General features: G+C 31.3%; 2 protein-coding genes, 1 long non-coding RNA gene and 1 pseudogene across 3 annotated transcripts; 2 read left to right on the top strand and 2 right to left on the bottom strand.

The window, feature by feature from the left end:
- LOC104729149 overlaps positions 1-1,913 on the bottom strand; it is a 5,806-nt pseudogene extending 3,893 nt beyond the window's left edge.
- On the top strand, positions 5,080-5,972 carry LOC104729148. The gene is made up of 3 exons (XR_002034605.1): positions 5,080-5,224; positions 5,354-5,424; positions 5,887-5,972. It is a non-coding gene; the product is annotated as an uncharacterized LOC104729148 (long non-coding RNA).
- LOC104729147 (dehydrin ERD10-like) lies at positions 13,232-14,222 on the bottom strand. The gene is made up of 2 exons (XM_010448046.2): positions 13,801-14,222; positions 13,232-13,696 (listed from the first exon to the last, which is right to left on the bottom strand). The coding sequence occupies exons 1-2, from the start codon at positions 13,990-13,992 to the stop codon at positions 13,349-13,351; spliced, it is 540 nt and encodes a 179-aa protein (XP_010446348.1). The 5' UTR covers positions 13,993-14,222; the 3' UTR covers positions 13,232-13,348.
- Positions 16,658-17,901, top strand: LOC109127887 (uncharacterized mitochondrial protein AtMg00810-like). The gene is made up of 2 exons (XM_019233444.1): positions 16,658-16,672; positions 17,017-17,901. The coding sequence occupies exons 1-2, from the start codon at positions 16,658-16,660 to the stop codon at positions 17,899-17,901; spliced, it is 900 nt and encodes a 299-aa protein (XP_019088989.1).

The following is a 19,161-nucleotide window of genomic DNA, read 5'->3' as shown; positions in this document are numbered from 1 at the left end:
CCACTTTAAAAACGCCTTTGATCTTAAAGTAATCCGCAAGCTTAAGCGGAGTATCTGCAGCTACAAACGACACTCCGTTTATGGCGTAGCGTTGCTTCTTATGCACAAGTGCCGCTGAGCTTTCCAATATTAAAGTCCTAGAGATTTTGATTCGACCATAGTGATATGAGCCTTGAGGGTTAGGCCTTGGCCCAGACGCAGTTAGATTTGTCCTAATGGACCGGGCTTGTTTGATAGACCAATCTAGTTCATCGGCAGGTGGTGGTGGTTCAACGTGGACAGAAGGAGATGTTTTGTTATGTCTTGAGTTGGAGTAGTGGATAGTGGATGAGACCAAAAGCTTTTTGGCGGCAAATTTTGTGGAGACGACAATGTCATAGTCTTTGTCAGGTTGGTCCATGGTGACCAAGACAGAGTAAGACTGTCCAACGTGAATGTCGAGTGAGGTATACATGGACTGGACTGTATGTGTTCCCTCAANATTTGGGTGTACATAATTAAAATTTATTTAAACATATACCTCGCTATAGATATATAAAAGAATTAAAGAACTTAATATATTAAAATAGAATATATCCCTAAATCATCCATTTNTTGTTCCACAAACAAATATATCTATATGAGATAATGCTCTTCTTCTTGACCAAAGTATGTATTAAATAACTTAGGATTTTATTAAGATAAACCTTTCTCGACGGTGAGAGAAGAAGAAAAACTGACTCCTTGGCCATTGATCAAAACCCCTTGAGGCAAAGGTAGCTTGTGTCCTCTATCCAAAAGTGCCTTCAAAGTCTGGATGTGCATTTAGTTATGGTCCGAATTGAACATATAACAATTACATTAATCAAAAAAAATATATATATATTAAAATACCTTGTGGTCACGCTCAAACCAATCACTGATTAGGAAGGTGAAATCTCCAGCAGGTTCGGGGAAAGGGACGGGGATGCGAGGGCGACTGAGAATACGGAAACCGCCAAAACCACCGACAGCTTTGTGAACGGCGAGGGAAGGGAAGTAGAAGAAACTACCAATCTGGTCTTTGACTTGGATTGCATAAGTGTAGTTTTTGCCCGGTGGGATTGGACAAGTCGTCCCATACACTCCATCTTGGTAAGAATTCTTCCTCAGTTGCACTCCGTTCCTTCATTAGTATTTACCATTTTTGTATTTTTTATTAATTCATTGATATTATAATTAACATGAAAACTTGACGTGTTCGCCAATAATACCTAACTAAACAAGAAAGATTGTGAAGAAACGACACTACAAGTGCATGCAAATTGGCTCCCCTCATACCAATTAGCAAATTACTCCAATATTTCATTAAATATAACATTAAAATACACATATTGATATATATAGAATGCTAAGAGAAATTAGATGGTAAAGAAGGGGGAATATAGATGGTACGTACCAAGATAAGAGAAAGGGTTCGTCGAGCTCATTGTGAACATTGATGATCAAATTGTCATTGGTGACTGAGTAAATATCGGGTCCTGGATATTGTCCATTGATCAAGATTCCCTGCGTCGTGTAATAAATATAATTGAAGCATGATCGATCACATCAAACAGAAAAAGAAAAAAAAAAACAAGAAACCATATATATATACATATTTTGTTGATATTGGAAAGAAAAAAATGTACCTTAAGAGGAATGCCAAGTGGAGAAATGTTGCCGTAAGTGACCCTCCAGTCGAAAAAACGGTAGGGATCTTCAGCATGAGCAAAAGAAATGATGGTCATTGTCATCATCATAGTCCAGACGCCGCCGTTTAGCCACCACCCCATACTTGCTCTCTCTCTCTCTCTATCTATTGCCCTATATATCGTGAATCTTGACGATGAGGAAGAAGAACAAGCTTGGAAGAGAAAGCTTAAAAGTTTGTAGTAACCGAACAAATGACTCGGTGACGTATTTAAAGACCCAAAAATGGGATGGGAAGCTAGCTTTTTCTAATCAGCTAATTCCGTGTTTTATTCAACCTGTAAATGTAAGGCCCCACCTACTACTTAATTTATTATATAACTAGCAAGCCGATTGAATTGTACGCGTAGAAATGTGATGAAACAGTTTATTGTATAGTACTATATATATTAGTATGCATTATTACTATGCTGGAATTAGAAAGGAATATCGGTCGTTTTAATAGTTCACAAAATAAGACTTTTTATATCTTAAACTAATTATAAGAAGAAGAGTTGATGATGATTGGAGAAAGAGACAAAACTTAAAAATAAAAGAGTTAAGCGCGTAAATGTGTATGGATGAAGATTTTGCTGAGTTGGATTGGGGTTGGCGTCTATAAATTTATACATACATATACAGCATGTGTTGTGTATTATATGTTTCATTAAGTAGCACAAATTTTCAAAGGTCAACTTCATAAAAATAGATGTCAAAATACAAAAATTGTCATCCGGCGCCATATGCGTGTGTGTGTGATTGGCGATGTTGACCGTAAAATTAATTGATGTTGGATTGGTAACTCCAAATGCTTGAACATAAGTGATTATTAGTTTACTTGGTGCTTTAAGCAAATGCAATGAGGTAAAATGATCTATCATCTGATAACAACGCTATCACCCAACAGCTGGAAACTCACAAAAGTCACAGACTGTCTTCTTCCCGTGAGAGACGTCTCTCTGTCTATCTCTTTTTCTTCACTTTCATACTCAAAAAAGACTCAGACTCTCTCCGTGTCTACTACTCTGCTCCTTCCTCTTTGACTTTTCTTTCCCGTTTTCTCTGATATCTATTAAACGGGCCGTTTTGGGCCCTCAATTATTTTTTTCCAGCCTAAAACTTACCAACACCCAACAGTGCAGAAGCGTTCCTGCCTGCTCATAGATTATGCATGGGTTTCATTCCTGCTTTGGGCATCTCCAAGAGATACTTCAATACTTCATAATTTGGAGTTTTGAACAGTAACACTTCAATACTTCATAATTTGGAGTTTTGAACAGTAACACTCCATATTTGAAGTATCATTGTTCAAAACTCCAAATTTAAAGTTTCATCTTTTTTTTTTTGCATTTCAATCCCTAGATTGATGTACATCATAAATAATCTCATAAATTATGTTTTTCTAATCATTTTAGTCCTAAAATTTTATCACTTCAAAGTATTTCACATATATTCTTATTAATTTAATTGTTACATATAAAATTAATTAAATATGTTTTAAAGAAATTTTAAAATATTAATATTATAAAAGTTTTAATGTATGTTTTAGAGTTATAAAATATTATATGTTTATTGTATTATAAAGTTATAAAATATTATATGTTATAGAGTTATACAATATTATATGTTTTAATGTATTATATATTATAAAATATTAAAATTAACATTTTTATGTATGTTTTGGAGTTATTTATAAAAGTTTTATGATTTTAAAGTAATTATGAATAATATAAAGACTATTATGTAAAATACTTATTTTAAAAACTTCATATATGAAGTATACTCTTGGAGAAAAAAAGCTTCATACTTCATTTTTGAAGTTTGCATATTTCATTTTTTAAGTTTGCATACTTCATTTTTAAAATATCTCTTGGAGATGCCATTACAACAACAACAAAAAATTTAGAAAACGAAACCTATAAATAATAAGCTGAATAATAAGCTGTAGCCTGTAGTAGCCACGCAACTCTACGTTGTTAACAGCAGCATGCCGTCATGTCTTTCTTTTTCATTACAATTTACGAGATGAAAACAAAAATGTTTTCAGATAATTTATTAGTTTGAGGGTTTGGATATCTTTATATAATAAAAAAATTCATTCTAAAATTTTATTCCATGACACTTGTCACCTAAATAGTTATTATTTGTAAAAAAAAAAACAACTTGAATCAAAGTTATTATAAGATGTCCAATTTTTTATCTACTTTTTAATCATAATCTATATAATAATAACAATCTGAAAAAATGCAATCAACAATTGTATTTTTCAATCGTATCTTTTGGAAAATGCGATAAACAGTTGTGTTTTTTCAATCGTACCTTTTGGATATTTTCTGAAAAATCGTGATGAATCATTAAAATGATTATTTATGAAAATGTACAACCCTAAACCCTAAAATTGTGTTGATTGGAACATTCATATCTTTTTGAAATCTATATATTGAAACGCTCGAACCATACCGTCTTGAACGAGTGGAGGATCCCATGGTCTTGCGGCTGTATCGAGCCAGAGTGGATCGATTTTGTCAATGCGATCACCATGACGCATCATCAATATATTTTGGTAGCCATCGGGGTTAGGTTTAGCAGACTCCATTGTTCTTGTTGCTCTGATTGTTCCTGGTGTGACCTTTGAGAGTACGTTGGAAGTATAATTGTATATCGTTTTTTTTTTTTTTTTACTCGAAAAGGTTATATAATAGTATAATATTTTTATTACAAATTTGCTAAGCTAAAATCGTAATGGACAAAACCAGCTAAGCCAATGAGATTGGTTGGGTTATAACACGATCATGGATTGGGATTGGGACGTTGTGGTCCATGCTAATATAGTAACCACAAATTAAGGGTTTCAAATTTCAATAAAAAGACCGAATCAGTCATTAGTCAAGGGAAGGCTAACTTTGGTTTAATCCCGTTCGGTGTGACTGGTGGTTTTCCTTTTTACAACAAGTCAACAAATATGAACGGTAACTTTTTTAAAACGGTGTAACAGTGTATGTATGTAACGGTAATATTTTTGTAGACTAAAAGATAAATTTAATTAATTAATTAACCCCTTACTTCTTTAATTAAATACGGTTCTTGATCGTCTTCTCAATATCAAAACTAGGAGAAAGAAAGAAAAAACCTCTCTGTTTCTCTATCTTACTTGAGTCCTAAATCCTCTGTTTCTTAAATACATTGTTTCTTCTTCATTATGGCTGCGGTGGTATTATTTCTGGGTGTTTTGGTGAATATGCTAAGCTCCGGTCCGATCTATCAACGCTCCCAGAGGTTCGTTCTCTCTTATCTTTATCTCTCTCACTGTAGTATTTGATTCAAGCTATAGTTTAGGGTCTTCGTTCATTCTTTCTGACTTTAGTTGTTTATTCTGATGGTTTCAGATCGGGTGCAAGCAAGCTAAGCAACTAAAGGTCTCGCCTTGATCAAATAACGTCACCGTTCTCCGGTAGGGTCTCCGGTTCAAGTTGATAGAGAGATACTCTTTAATTTTTATCTGGATCTTCAAACTCTTCTCTAGATCAAATTTGTGGTGAGCGATTCTTTTAATTTTCTTCCCATGTCGATTATTAATTTTTATATAGATTTTCAAAATTCGTTTATATACACTATCATGCGTGTGATCGATTATTAATTTGCAATATTGAATTTTATTTTGTAGGTTGCAATATACAATAATAAACTGGTGAAGTGAAGGGGGTTGGTTTCTTCTGTTTCCATAATTTGATTGAGGTACGTTTGACTCTCACCAATTCTCTACTTAAACTACTACTGATGATTTCTCTAGTCAGTAGGATGAACTATGTATGTATATTTTGTATCGATTTGTGTGAGCTTATTATGTGTAGGGTATATCGATGTTGATGTATGTATATGAATGAGTATATAGGATGTAATATGTGTTGACGTGTTATATTATATCAGTAGGCTAGGAGAAATAATAAATAATGATGATGATTGAATTTAAGTATCACACACACTTTAGATGTTATCGAATGAGAGAAATAAGGATGATGATGATATGTATTAATTAACGAATGAAGAATTGTTTTTTTTAGGACGTCTCATATATATCTTCCATGCACAGTTTAATTTGGTCTGTTTCTTTTGTTTTCAGTTTTGGTATATGCTTTTTAAAGTTCATGTAATATACTATCAAAACATCTATTTATGCATCTCATGGAAAAATTGCAGGTCTATTTGGATTTGGATGCGCGTAAAGAGTGCTTCGGGTTTTCTCATTCGGTCTACTTGATTCAGGTAAGTCACACAACATTTACCATGCATGATATTAGAATTATATAATAATTAAGGAAATAAATACAAAATTTATTCATTAATTAACTACAAAATACAAAAATCATTCATTAAGTAAAATATGATCTTATATAGTCGGGTTAATAAAAGAATTTTAAGTATTAAATTACAATACAATGAAGAATAACCGAGCTTGGTGTCCTATCCATTGCATCGTCTTTGGTTCGTAAGTTTGGCATCACTTGTTCAATCTTTTTTCAAGTTAATGTAATTGAAACACTTAAATATCTTAATATTAACTTGACAAAAGAAAAAACTACTATAAGAATATTCACCATACATGATATTAGAATTACATAATAATTAAGGAAATAAATACAAAATTTATTTATTAAGTAAAACATGATCTTATATAGTTGGGTTAATAAAAAAAAATTAAGTGTTAAATTACAATACAATGAAGAATAACTGAGCTTGGTGTCCTATCCATTGCATCGTCTATGGTTCGTAAGTTTGGCATCACTTGTTCAATCTTTTTTCAAGTTAATGTAATTGAAACACTTAAATATCTTAATATTAATTTGACAAAAGAAAAAAACTACTATAAGAATATTCACCACTAGATTAGGACCCGCGGTACACCGTGAGACAAAATTATTTATAATTAAAATATTAAAATTATAAATTATATTTGTTGGTTAAATATGTTATAATTATATAATAATTGTAAAAAAAACTATATAATACCGCAATATAATTTATTTTTTATATAATATTTATTTAAATTTAATTAAATATGTCTATTTTCTGATATTGACAGTGTTAACAAAATAATGAAATGATGTTTTACCCGTGTAACACCGAATTACTGATATCGATAAAACCCGTCCCGCTATATAACCCCGTCCCGAGATATTTTAACTCACACTACATCTTAACTTTTAATATTTATTGTGTATCTACGGTATAATATTTATCATATTTAACTTTTTAAAAGTTTTAAATATTTTTCATATTTAACCTTTTAAAAATCTTTAAAATAAGGAATAAAAGTTTTAAAATCTTTAAAATCTTTAAAGTTTTAAATAAACCAAATAAAAGTTTTTAAAGTTTGAATGCATGATAAATCAAGAGTCTTCTCATTTGTATTCAGAATCATTCTGGCAATTGAGAATATCATTTATGTCGTAGTTATTGCAATGTAATTTTTCGAAAATTTTGTCTACAAATTCATTTTCCGGAAATTTTGTCTAGATTATTAGCAAAAAAGTATATTTTCGCGGATCCTATGAAATTTTGGACATTGTTTTGTCTACAACATAAATAAATGGAGGCCCTTAAATTATGAATTATCAAGAGGCCCATAAAATAATAAGAGGTCTATATAAAATTTTTAGAGGTCGACAGAATTAATTGCATTAGTAGCATTAATTGCTAAAACTTTCCTTATTAGTATTTTTGAGCAAAAACTGCTGCAAAAATACTAGTATAGATGCATGATATTAGAATTATATAATAATTAAGGAAATAAATACAAAATTTATTCATTAAGTAAATATGATTTTATATAGTTGGGTTAATAAAAGAATTTTAAGTGTTAAACTACAATACAATGAAGAATAATCGAGATTGGTGTCCTATCCATTGCATCGTCTTTGGTTCGTAAGTTTGGCATCACTTGTTCAATCTTTTTTCAAGTTAATGTAATTGAAACACTTAAATATCTTAATATTAATTTGACAAAAGAAAAAAACTACTATAAGAATATTCACCATGCATGATATTAGAATTATATAATAATTAAGGAAATAAATACAAAATTTATTAATTAAGTAAAACATGATCTTATACAGTTGGGTTAATAAAAGAATTTTAAGTGTTAAATTACAATACAATGAAGCATAACCGAGCTTGGTGTCCTATCCATTGCATCGTCTTTGGTTCGTAAGTTTGGCATCACTTGTTCAATCTTTTTTCAAGTTAATGTAATTGAAACACTTAAATATCTTAATATTAATTTGGTAAAAGAAAAAAACTACTATAAGAATATTCACCATGCATGATATTAGAATTATATAATAATTAAGGAAATAAATACAAAATTTATTAATTAAGTAAAACATGATCTTATATAGTTGGGTTAATAAAAGAATTTTAAAAGTTAAATTACAATACAATGAAGAATAACCGAGCTTGGTGTCCTATCCATTGCATCGTCTTTGGTTTGTAAGTTTGGCATCACTTGTTCAATCTTTTTTCAAGTTAATGTAATTGAAACACTTAAATATCTTAATATTAATTTGACAAAAGAAAAAAACTACTATAAGAATATTCACCATGCATGATATTAGAATTATATAATAATTAAGGAAATAAATACAAAATTTATTAATTAAGTAAAACATGATCTTATATAGTTGGGTTAATAAAAGAATTTTAAGTGTTAAATTACAATACAATGAAGCATAACCGAGCTTGGTGTCCTATCCATTGCATCGTCTTTGGTTCGTAAGTTTGGCATCACTTGTTCAATCTTTTTTCAAGTTAATGTAATTGAAACACTTAAATATCTTAATATTAACTTGGCAAAAGAAAAAAACTACTATAAGAATATTCACACCATGCATGATATTAGAATTATGTAATAATTAAGGAAATAAATACAAAATTTATTCATTAAGTAAAACATGATCTTATATAGTTGGGTTAATAAAAGAATTTTAAGTGTTAAATTACAATACAATGAAGAATAATCGAGTTTGGCATCACGTGTTCAATCTTTTGTCAAGTTAATGTGATTCTTAACACTTAATAAATATCTTAATATTAATTTGACAAAAGAAAAAACTACTATAAGAATATTAACCATGCATGATATTAGAATTATATAATAATAATTAATGTGATTCTTTAACACTTAAATATCTTAATATTAATTTGACAAAAGAAAAAACTACTATAAGAATATTCACCATGCATGATATTAGAATTATATAATAATTAAGGAAATAAATACAAAAATTTATTCATTAAGTAAAACATGATCTTATATAGTTGGGTTAATAAAAGAATTTTAAGTGTTAAACTACAATACAATGAAGAATAACCGAGCTTGGTATCCTATCCATTACATCGTCTTTGGTTCGTAAGTTTGGCATCACTTGTTCAATCTTTTTTCAAGTTAATGTGATTTTTAACACTTACATATCTTAATATTTATTTGAAAAAAGAAAAAACTACTATATATAATATACACCATGCCTGATAATAGAATTATATAATAATTAAGGAAATAAATACAAAATTTATCATTAATTAAATACAAAATGCAAAAATCATTCATTAAGTAAAATATGATCTTATATAGTCGGGTTATAAAAGAATTTTAAGTGTTAAATTACAATACAATGAAAAATAACCAAGCTTGGTGTCCTATCCATTACATCGTCTTTGGTTCGTAAGTTTGGCATCACTTGTTCAATCTTTTTTCAAGTTAATGTAATTTAAACACTTAAATATCTTAATATTAATTTAACAAAAGAAAAAAAAACTACTATAAGAATTCACCATGCATGATATTAAAATAGGAAATAAATACAAAATTTATTCATTAAGTAAAACATGATCTTATATAGTTGAGTTAATAAAAGAATTTTAAGTGTTAAATTACAATACAATGAAGAATAACCGAGCTTGGTGTCCTATTCATTTCATCGTCTTTGGTTTGTAAGTTCGGCATCATTTGTCTAATCTTTTTTCAAGTTAATGTAATTGAAACACTTAAATATCTTAATATCAATTTGACAAAAGAAAAAAACTACTATAAGAATATTCACCATGCATGATATTAGAATTATATAATAATTAAGGAAATAAGTACAAAATTTATTCATTAAGTAAAACATGATCTTATATATTTGGGTTAATAGAAGAATTTTTAAGTGTTAAATTACAATACAATGAAGAATAACCGAGCTTGGTGTCCTATCCATTGCATTTTGTCTGGGTCGTAAGTTTGACATCACTTGTTCAATCTTTTTTTAAGTTAATGTGATTTTTAACTTTTAAATATCTTAATATTAATTTGACAAAAGAAAAAACTACTATATATATTATAATATTCATCATGCCTGATATTAGAATTATATAATAATTAAGGAAATAAATACAAAATTTATCATTAATTAAATAAAAAAATAAAAAAATCATTCATTAAGTAAAATATGATCTTATATAGTTGGGTTAATAAAAGAATTTTAAATGTTAAATTACAATACAATGAAAAATAACTGAGCATCATCTTTGGTTCGTAAGTTTGGCATATATAATCTTTTTTCAAGTTAGTGTAATTTTAACACTTAAATATCTTAATATTAATTTGACAAAAGAAAAAAACATAATATTATTCTAAATAAAAAATAATACATAACTCACTGATAATAAAATATAGATGGTTGGATTAATAAAAGAAATTTGAAAATTAAATTACAATATAAAAAGAATAATCAAGCTTGATGACATATCCATTGCATCCTTTTTGCAAGCTTCACATCATTATTTCATTTTTTTTAAGTAACGTAAACCTTAACAGTTTAATACTTTAATAATAATTCAACAAGAAAACAACTATTTTTGTGTATAATATTCTAGTTTCCAATAATAATTTTCTGTTTTATTTCTTCACTTAAATAGAAACAATTAACATGATATAATTATTAATTTATTTTGTAATTTCATTCTATTTATTTAATTTATTTTGTAATTTCATTCTATTTATAATAAACTTAAGTATATTAATATACAATTTATTCTAAAACTTTTTTCTAGAACTTGACACATATCACCTAAAGAGTTATCATCTGTAAAAAAAAACAATTTGAATCAAAGTAATATATTATAGGATGTTTAATTTTTCTTCTACTTTTTAACTATAATTTCCAATGATAATTTTCTGTTTTATTTCTTCATTTTAATAGAAATAATTCACATAATATGATTACTAATTTGTTTTGTAATTTCTCTCTAATTATAATAAACTAAAATATGTTTCTATATAGAATTTAGAAATATTTATAGAAAAATAGCTGAATACATATTTCGTTTTAAGAGAGAACAAAATGTATATTTAAAATTACAATTTGATTACCTTGAAGTTCCTGTATATATATTTATTTGTAATTTCATATTTTTATATTCAAACCAAAAAATCAGTTATTTATTCACAATAAATTTATTTTTGTGAACTTTTCACATATTTTATTAACTTACATATTCTATCAAATATTTTGTAACTCTCGTATTTATTATCATATTCATATTTTAAGGTACTAAATTTTAATTAATTGCAATTATTTATTTGTGTTTATGTTATTTTTTTCAGTTCCATAGTATGAATAGCATTCTAATGAATGATTAATGACAATTAAAATAGAATAAATAATAAAAGATATTTATATTTAATTATTGCATTTTTGTAATTCTTATATACTTTATGTAAGAGTTCAACATGTGTGTAGCATATGCTATTATGTTTATAAGAATTTCAACATGTGTGTATATATATATATATATCTATTGTTTTTAACTTTTTTTCTATCATCTAAATTGTTCTTAATTTTTTTGAGGATATTAGTACTATATACATATATATTATTCCTATATTATGAACAAAATGTATAGTTTTATTTTAATTCTACTTGTCATCCTTAAGATATGTTGCATATTTTATATTTTGCTTTTATTTTTAATTTATTTTAAGATAAATAATTCACATGAAATTATTATGTAACTATTTTTCAATTTCTATTCACTTATTAATATTATTCTAGTCATATATCATTTATCAGTATATAGTTAATTAACATTTATATTATTATTTATATTAATTTATTAAAACCAAATTATTGTGAATTGTAAATATATATAATTTAGGTTTTGGTATCACTTATACTGGTATACATGAATCATTTATGATTTTTCTATATGACTTCATCAATCATCTCAGAAAAGCGTCTTTAGTTTTTTATTAATCATATTGAATAATATTTATTTTCATAATGAATAAATAATATAATAAATAATAGGTAAGTTTTTTTGTATTTTTTGGACAGTGGAAAAGATATTGATGGAATTAAGAAAGCTATAAAACCATAATTGAGGGAATTTTTTTTATAATTTTTGTACATGTTTTGAAAGATACTTGTTTAAAAGAATATTTATGTAATTCAATAAGTTATTAAACTCCTTTAAAAGTATAAAATATATTTTGTTATATTAATTTCAAACCCATGTGACATCATCTAATGGTAACATAAATAAATTAAGGTTCTGATAGATGATGATCGAGAAAATAATCACGTTAATTGCATAATTTACTTTTTGATATAAATTATATTTACCTGTGGGGCGTATGAACTAAGTGAAAAACCACGGTTGCCTCCTTAGGCTGCTGAGCAACTTTGACATACAGGTCCATCAATTTCCCGATGGTGACCTCGTCGTCTTCAAGCCCTAGCCTGATGATGTCGCTGTGAATTACCTCCACATCCAAAGAACATCCGCTGCCAAAGCACTAGTCTATACATTTCTGAAAATCCAAATCAAACCCAAAAAATCAGTCTCATATTAACGGGCTTACTCTGGAAACAAATAATATTGGGCTTAGTATATTAACGAGCTTACTCTGGAAACAAATAAATATTGGGCTTAATATATTAACGGGCTACTTATACTATTGATAGAATGTTTTTTTAACAAAAATAACTAAGACCATCGTTAGTGGTTGTTACTCTTCCCAATTTCTCTTAATAAAAACTAATTAAAAAATACAAAAAGAAGAGAGAAAGAGAAGAACCGTTACTTATTAAGTTACTTGCTAAAGAAACGTTACTCAGTCTTTTTTAACACTTGTCTGTTTCTTATTAGTCATATATTAAAATATATATTTTTTTTTTTGAGTAACGGTAAAATAAAATAATCTTTTAAAGCTCACAATTTTGTTTCGTTGTCCAAAATCCAATCAAAAGACTCAGGAACATACATAAACCCTAAGATTTATAAGAAATTGACGGTTAAATAGTAAACAATCATTGCATATTTACTTAATTTGTACGATACAAAATGAATAATAACACAAAATAGATATCATACTTGGGAAGTTCGTCCAATTTCAAGACGTCCTTTCATCACCTATGCAAAAATCAGCAAAATACAAATACTAGTGTATATATATAATTCTCATGTTGTTATAATATGACTTCTTCAAGATTCAAGAGTTTTCAAATAGAAAGCTGGCATTTCACTAATACGACGAGGTAGACAATAATACAAGAAGATGAAAAAGCAAGTGGTGAAAACCAAAGTACAAAAAAAAAAAAAAAAAAAAAGGAAATTATTATAACTAGGTTTCCTTCTTTTTCTCATCATTGTTATGACCAGGAAGCTTCTCTTTGATCTTGTCCATAAACCCTTTCTCCTTGGCGTTGTCATGATGAGGTTCAAGTTCAGGCTTCCCATGGTCACCTCCGGGAAGCTTATCCTTCACCTTCTCCATAAACCCTTTCTCCTTCCCATCCTCATGTTCAGGCTTGGCTTGGTCAGGGTGACCTATACCTGCAGGAAGCTTCTCCTTGATCTTCTCCATGATGCCTTTCTTCTCCTCTGTTTCACATTGATCTGCAGCATCTTCCTTCTTCTTCTTCTTCTTCTCTTTCTTTCCCCCATTTTCACCCGCTTCCTCATCACTTGACTGCATACATGCATATCACATCATCCATCAACAAGTGTTACTAACATTTCTCATGCAGGCTATGCAGCTACTTAACTAATGTGTATATATATAATCAAGCTTACAGAGCTGTCGGAAAGGTGGAGTCTTTCAGCGAGAGAAGGCTTCTCCTCTTCCTTTTTTTCCTTGATCACACCTGCATTCTCGGAAGAGTGTGCATCTTCGGGTTTCTTCTTGAGAAAGTCAAACATCCCACAGCCTTTGGAGGCTGCAGCATCAGCTTCTTGCTGCTCACTAGAACGAAGATGATCCGCCATCTTTTAGGAAAACGCAAACAAGTATTCAACTCTCACTTTTAATTGCCAACGGGACTATGCTTTGCAAGCTTTGAGAACTGATGAGTTACACAGAGCCCTGCAACACTGTATTTATAGTAGCTCTAGCTTTTATTTTCTGCTTTTTTTTTTTTTAAATTATTATTACAAGTTAATTTGTAGTACTTGACACTAGGTTCGTGTTTAGCCAAGGTGTTGCCGGCAAATTGTACAAACCTTATATTTTAAGGGCCAACTTTGATCGGAACAAGGGTTTGTTTTTTGTTTTGGAAAGTAGTAAAATATAGAACATAGTACATGTCCGAATACACTGCGTTGCGCCGACCAATGGATGGTCGGTGTGGACGGTCCACGTTATCCAATAAAGAGAGCAGAAGCAGAGTTTACATTTCTTTGGCACTATTTAGAAAAATAAGCTTGAAGTGGCTTCAATAGGCCGAATCAGACGATGGGCTTTACATAAACATGAGCATAATAATAGGAGGGCTAAGTTTGGGTAATGTAAAAATATGGTAGGTATTGTATATTCTAGCCGTTATGATTTTGTAGCTTTACCTGTAGAGTTTTTTATTTTGTTTTATTTTTTATTTATATGAAATAAAGTAACTTTTGTTAAAATAAACTTAAAAAGAAGAAGAATCAAGATATACTATTCTGGTTCTAGAGTCTTGACATTAGCCTAAACCAAATCCCATTTAGCATTAAGCTCTAGAAGACATGAGTGTTTCTTTGAATTTGATATGCATCCTTAAAAGGAAGGAATCAGTAGTTGGTATAGAATCTTAGACAAATCATAATCTGTTTGTACCAAAAAAGAAAAGAAAAGACAAATCATAATCTTATAAATTTTGTATAGCGGCGACAATGAAATAGAAAGAAAAAAAAGAGATAGGAGAGGAGGAGTATGAAGATATCTTCTTCACATGTAGTAATCAATGCCGGAGATGTGACAGAGTCGTTCTCACATGGACGTTTCTTGGTTACCAATCTGTTCTGTTGTATAAGGCCATCCTTAACGGAATAACTTTCCCCTGTTCTAAGCCCAATTATATATTAAAAAATTGAACAGTGGTCTTAGATCAAAAATATTGATCTTGGTTCAGAACTGATCTTCAGCCCGTTCTAACATTCTTCCTCTCTTCTGATTGGTCGAAAAAAAAATGAGAAGGAAATATTTTCATTTCTCTCATTCCATCGAAATCGTGTCTAGAGTTTGTTTTCTCGCCATAGTCGCCGCCGAAGCTTTGTTTTCCGGCAATTGAAACACCAAAATCGAAAGGAGAGAAGCTATTTCCGTCCTATTCCGTCCTTGTCTCCATCGTTGTCTCCATCGTTGTCTCTGTCGTTTCCTTTGTCGGGCTTTTGGCATATCGAAACCAAAATCTCAATCGAAACCAAAATCAAAATCGAAACGCCTTTGTCTCCTCCTCTCCTTTATCGGGCAAATCTCCGGTCATACAGAGAAGGTTTGTCACAGTCGTTTCCTCTTTTAATCTTTGAATTAGGTTTAGTATAGGATTTGGGATTAATCATTATACGATTATATTGAGCTTATCTATGATTGAATTAGGTTTCGGTTTAGTATCTGCTACTCGTTTTTTTCATCCTTTGTTAGGTTATGCTCTTCTCCAAGGCTGATGATTTTCAGAAACTTGCTCAGCCTCTTGAAGATATTGCAAGAAAGTTAAAATCGAAGGTAGTTTTGATCTGTGGTAGGTTAGTTGTGCAGAATTGCTTATGGTTAGGACTTGTTTTACTCGCTTGGCATTTCTTGTTTGGTGAGAAAATGGCTAAAGCAACAAAGACCATGTCCCTGCGTGTTGGATTTTCATGTCTTCTCCCTGTGGATTTTGGTTTTTGATGCACACACACAAACTTTTGCTAGATTCTCTTTACTTGTTTTTGGGTGAATCAGTGGTGCGTCGTGTTGAGACTGAAGTGATTCCTGTTTCTCCTGAGGATGTGCCTAACGTATGTGTAATAAGCCTTAGTATGCTTTTTGGTATTGACAATGGTTTTTGAATGTGGCTATGTGTTTTGTCTTTCTGGGTGTTGGGTTTTGTCTTTCAATTTGTTTTTTTTTCCTAATAACTATCTATTTCGAATTGATGTTGAATGAGACAGCTTTAAGTCTATGGTTTAGGTTTTACTGAGAATGTTTTGATGCTTTGTGTAGATTTCATATGTGCATTGATTATTTTGTGAGCTGATTATATATTTTTCCTTTTTGTTTTGTTTTGGTTCAATGTGGATTTAGAGAGAGGAGCAGCTGGAGAGGTTGTTGGAGATGCAGCAGTTTGGTGATACATCGGTAGGGATGTGGTCGAAGCCGACAGTAAGGAGGAAGACAAAGATTGTTTGCACCGTGGGTCCTTCTACCAACACAAGAGAGATATCTCATGAAGAGGAAAAGCCTGTTCACAAGGAAAAGACCCAATCAACAGAATCGGGTTCCACGGCCAGAGCCTCATCAAAGCAGCCTGTGCCTGTGAGGAAATCCAAACCCATGAAGCAGAGCAGGAAACGTTCAGGCACCAAAACTATGAAGAAAAAACAAGCAAGAGGTGTTTGTTGTTCTTTGAAAGTGATACTCTCGGAGCTCCTGATGGTTTATTCTGTGTTTGAAATTGTGGGTAGCAATCGGATAATGTTGAATCTTGTAGTAACAATCACATTTCATAATCAAATTTTGTAATGTTAATCACATTTGTGATTGAAGGTTAATCACATTTTTATTCTAAGAACACCATAATTAGTTTCCCCATTTTTTTTACCTATGATCTTAACAACTGATCTTAGATTATTTTCACTATAAATTTAATCTAAGAACATGAAAAAAAGTTCTCCCATTAAGGATGCCCTAATGAATATATTTTGATTGACTGAAATCAGAATTGTAACAAACAAACTATTGACATGTGTAATGGTCTACGCCTAATACAATAGAAATGCAGTGCAAGGAAAGATTCTTCATTTAGTTATACTTGTTTATGCCTTGACGGTAAGCAACTGAGGTATACCGACACCTCTCTGTTCATCCTCCAACGCGGCAAGACGTTTGTCTATCTCTTAGTATACGTCGACGATATTCTCATCACTGGTAATGACAATTCCTCCATTCAACGAGTTCTTCACTCCCTTGCTGATCGATTCTCCGTCAAGGATCCAAAGGAGCTTAATTACTGTCTCGGCATTGAAGCTCATCGCACTGTTAAAGGTTTGCATCTTTGTCAGCGCAAGTATATCATCGACTTACTTCAGCGTTACAACATGCTCTATGCCAAACCCGTTGCAACTCCGATGGCCTCTTCTCCGAAGCTTACTCTCAAGTCCGGTTCTCCTCTTCCCGATGGAACTGACTATCGCAGTCTTGTTGGCAGCTTACAATATCTTTCATTTACAAGGCTCGATATCAGCTATGCCGTCAACCGCTTGTCTCAATTTATGCACCGCCCAACTCAAGAACACTGGCAAGCTGCAAAACGGGTACTTCGTTATCTAGCGGGAACAACAACTCATGGTCTTTTCTTTGCTGCCAAGAATAACCTTGCTCTCCATGCTTACTTCGATGCTGATAGGGCAGGCGACAGGGATGACTATGTTTCAACAAACGCCTATATTGTTTACATGGGTACTCATCCTGTCTCCTGGTCCGCAAAGAAGCAGAAAACGGTTGCTCGCTCTTCCACTGAAGCCGAATACAGAGCTATTGCCAATACCTCTGCAGAACTTCGTTGGATTTGTAATCTCTTAACCGAGCTGGGTGTCTATATCCGTGTCATACCGACAGTTTACTGTGATAACGTTGGTGCCACCTTCCTCTGTGCAAACCCCGTTTTTCACTCCCGCATGAAGCACCTTGCTTTAGATTATCATTTTGTTAGAGGCTAGATTCAGCAAGGACAGCTTCGTGTATGTCACGTTAACACCAAGGATCAGCTCGCCGATGCCTTGACAAAGCCACTTACACGTGCACCGTTCATTCACTTACGTCACAAGATTGGAGTGTCTCCCGGCCCTCCATCTTGAGGGGGCATGTTAAGGATACACCTTGATACGCAAGCGATATGCTCTTCATTACTCAATATTCCGTATCATGCTGTATATAGAATGTTCTGTTTATACTCTTTAGTCTAGAATGTTCTTTCTGTACAACTATATATATCTTTGTAAAGCTATCATTTATGAATAAGACTCATCTTCTACATAATGGACTATTCCTTCAATTGATTAATTTCAAAACTAGCTAAGCTATAAACATATTTTTTGTTACCAAAAGAGAGATACATAAAACATAGAAGTGGCCAAAGTTCTTGTAGATTTGATTGGTTAAGTCACTGTGGGTAAACGGGCGATTCAAATGAAAAATAAAAAAGAAAAAAGAAAAACAGGGGACCGACCGACAACTAGAAGAACAAGGCCCGAGGGGGATGCACAGCTGTGAATGTGATGGAGAGAGTCGGTGCAATGCCACGTCATCCACCGACCAGCACCCTATTGGACTATTTGCCGGGTAATGTGGTAAACCCTCTCACCCACCTTTGTCTTTACTTTTACTTGGAATTAGGATATACTATTAGTTTACACACTCACTGCGCTAAACTAGTCACCACCCAAACTCAACCCAATCAAAGATATACAGTACTTATGTCATTGTCCCACGTACGCCGAGGAAACACGCGTACTTGTGCAAAGCTGCTTCTATCTATCACGACGTGACGTGTGTTGTTGATATAGTGAGCTGCCACCCATTCCCTTCATAACAAAGTGATAAGGTTCATCAAGCTTACTATCGCAAGAAGTCATCAGCCACGTCAGCAAAGGACGAGTCAAATGAAGAGAAGGAGTTGACTGGTCAACTCAAGTCAAATTAGTTGACTGACTTGGGTTGTTGCGGAAGGGTTACGGTTATTCTTTGTAGGCTATAAGAGCCGTTGAATCTAGTGAGGACTCTTTATGCTTATTCTGGGTTTTAATTCTCTTGCGATGTGCTTGAGAGCGAGTGATTGATCAATGTTGATCATTTTTATTCAGATTAAGCTCTTCTCTCTTGATTTGTGATTCTTAAGCTCTGTATTACATTCTCAGCAATTCTAATTGAATATAGAAGCATCATTCAGTGATTCCGTTAGATCCTTTCAGAATCTATCA

This window comes from Camelina sativa, chromosome 12 (assembly GCF_000633955.1).
Source record: "Camelina sativa cultivar DH55 chromosome 12, Cs, whole genome shotgun sequence".
NCBI classification, from domain to species: domain Eukaryota; kingdom Viridiplantae; phylum Streptophyta; class Magnoliopsida; order Brassicales; family Brassicaceae; genus Camelina; species Camelina sativa.
The sequence above is the reverse complement of the archived record's forward strand: the minus strand, read 5'-3'. Positions and strand labels throughout refer to the sequence as shown.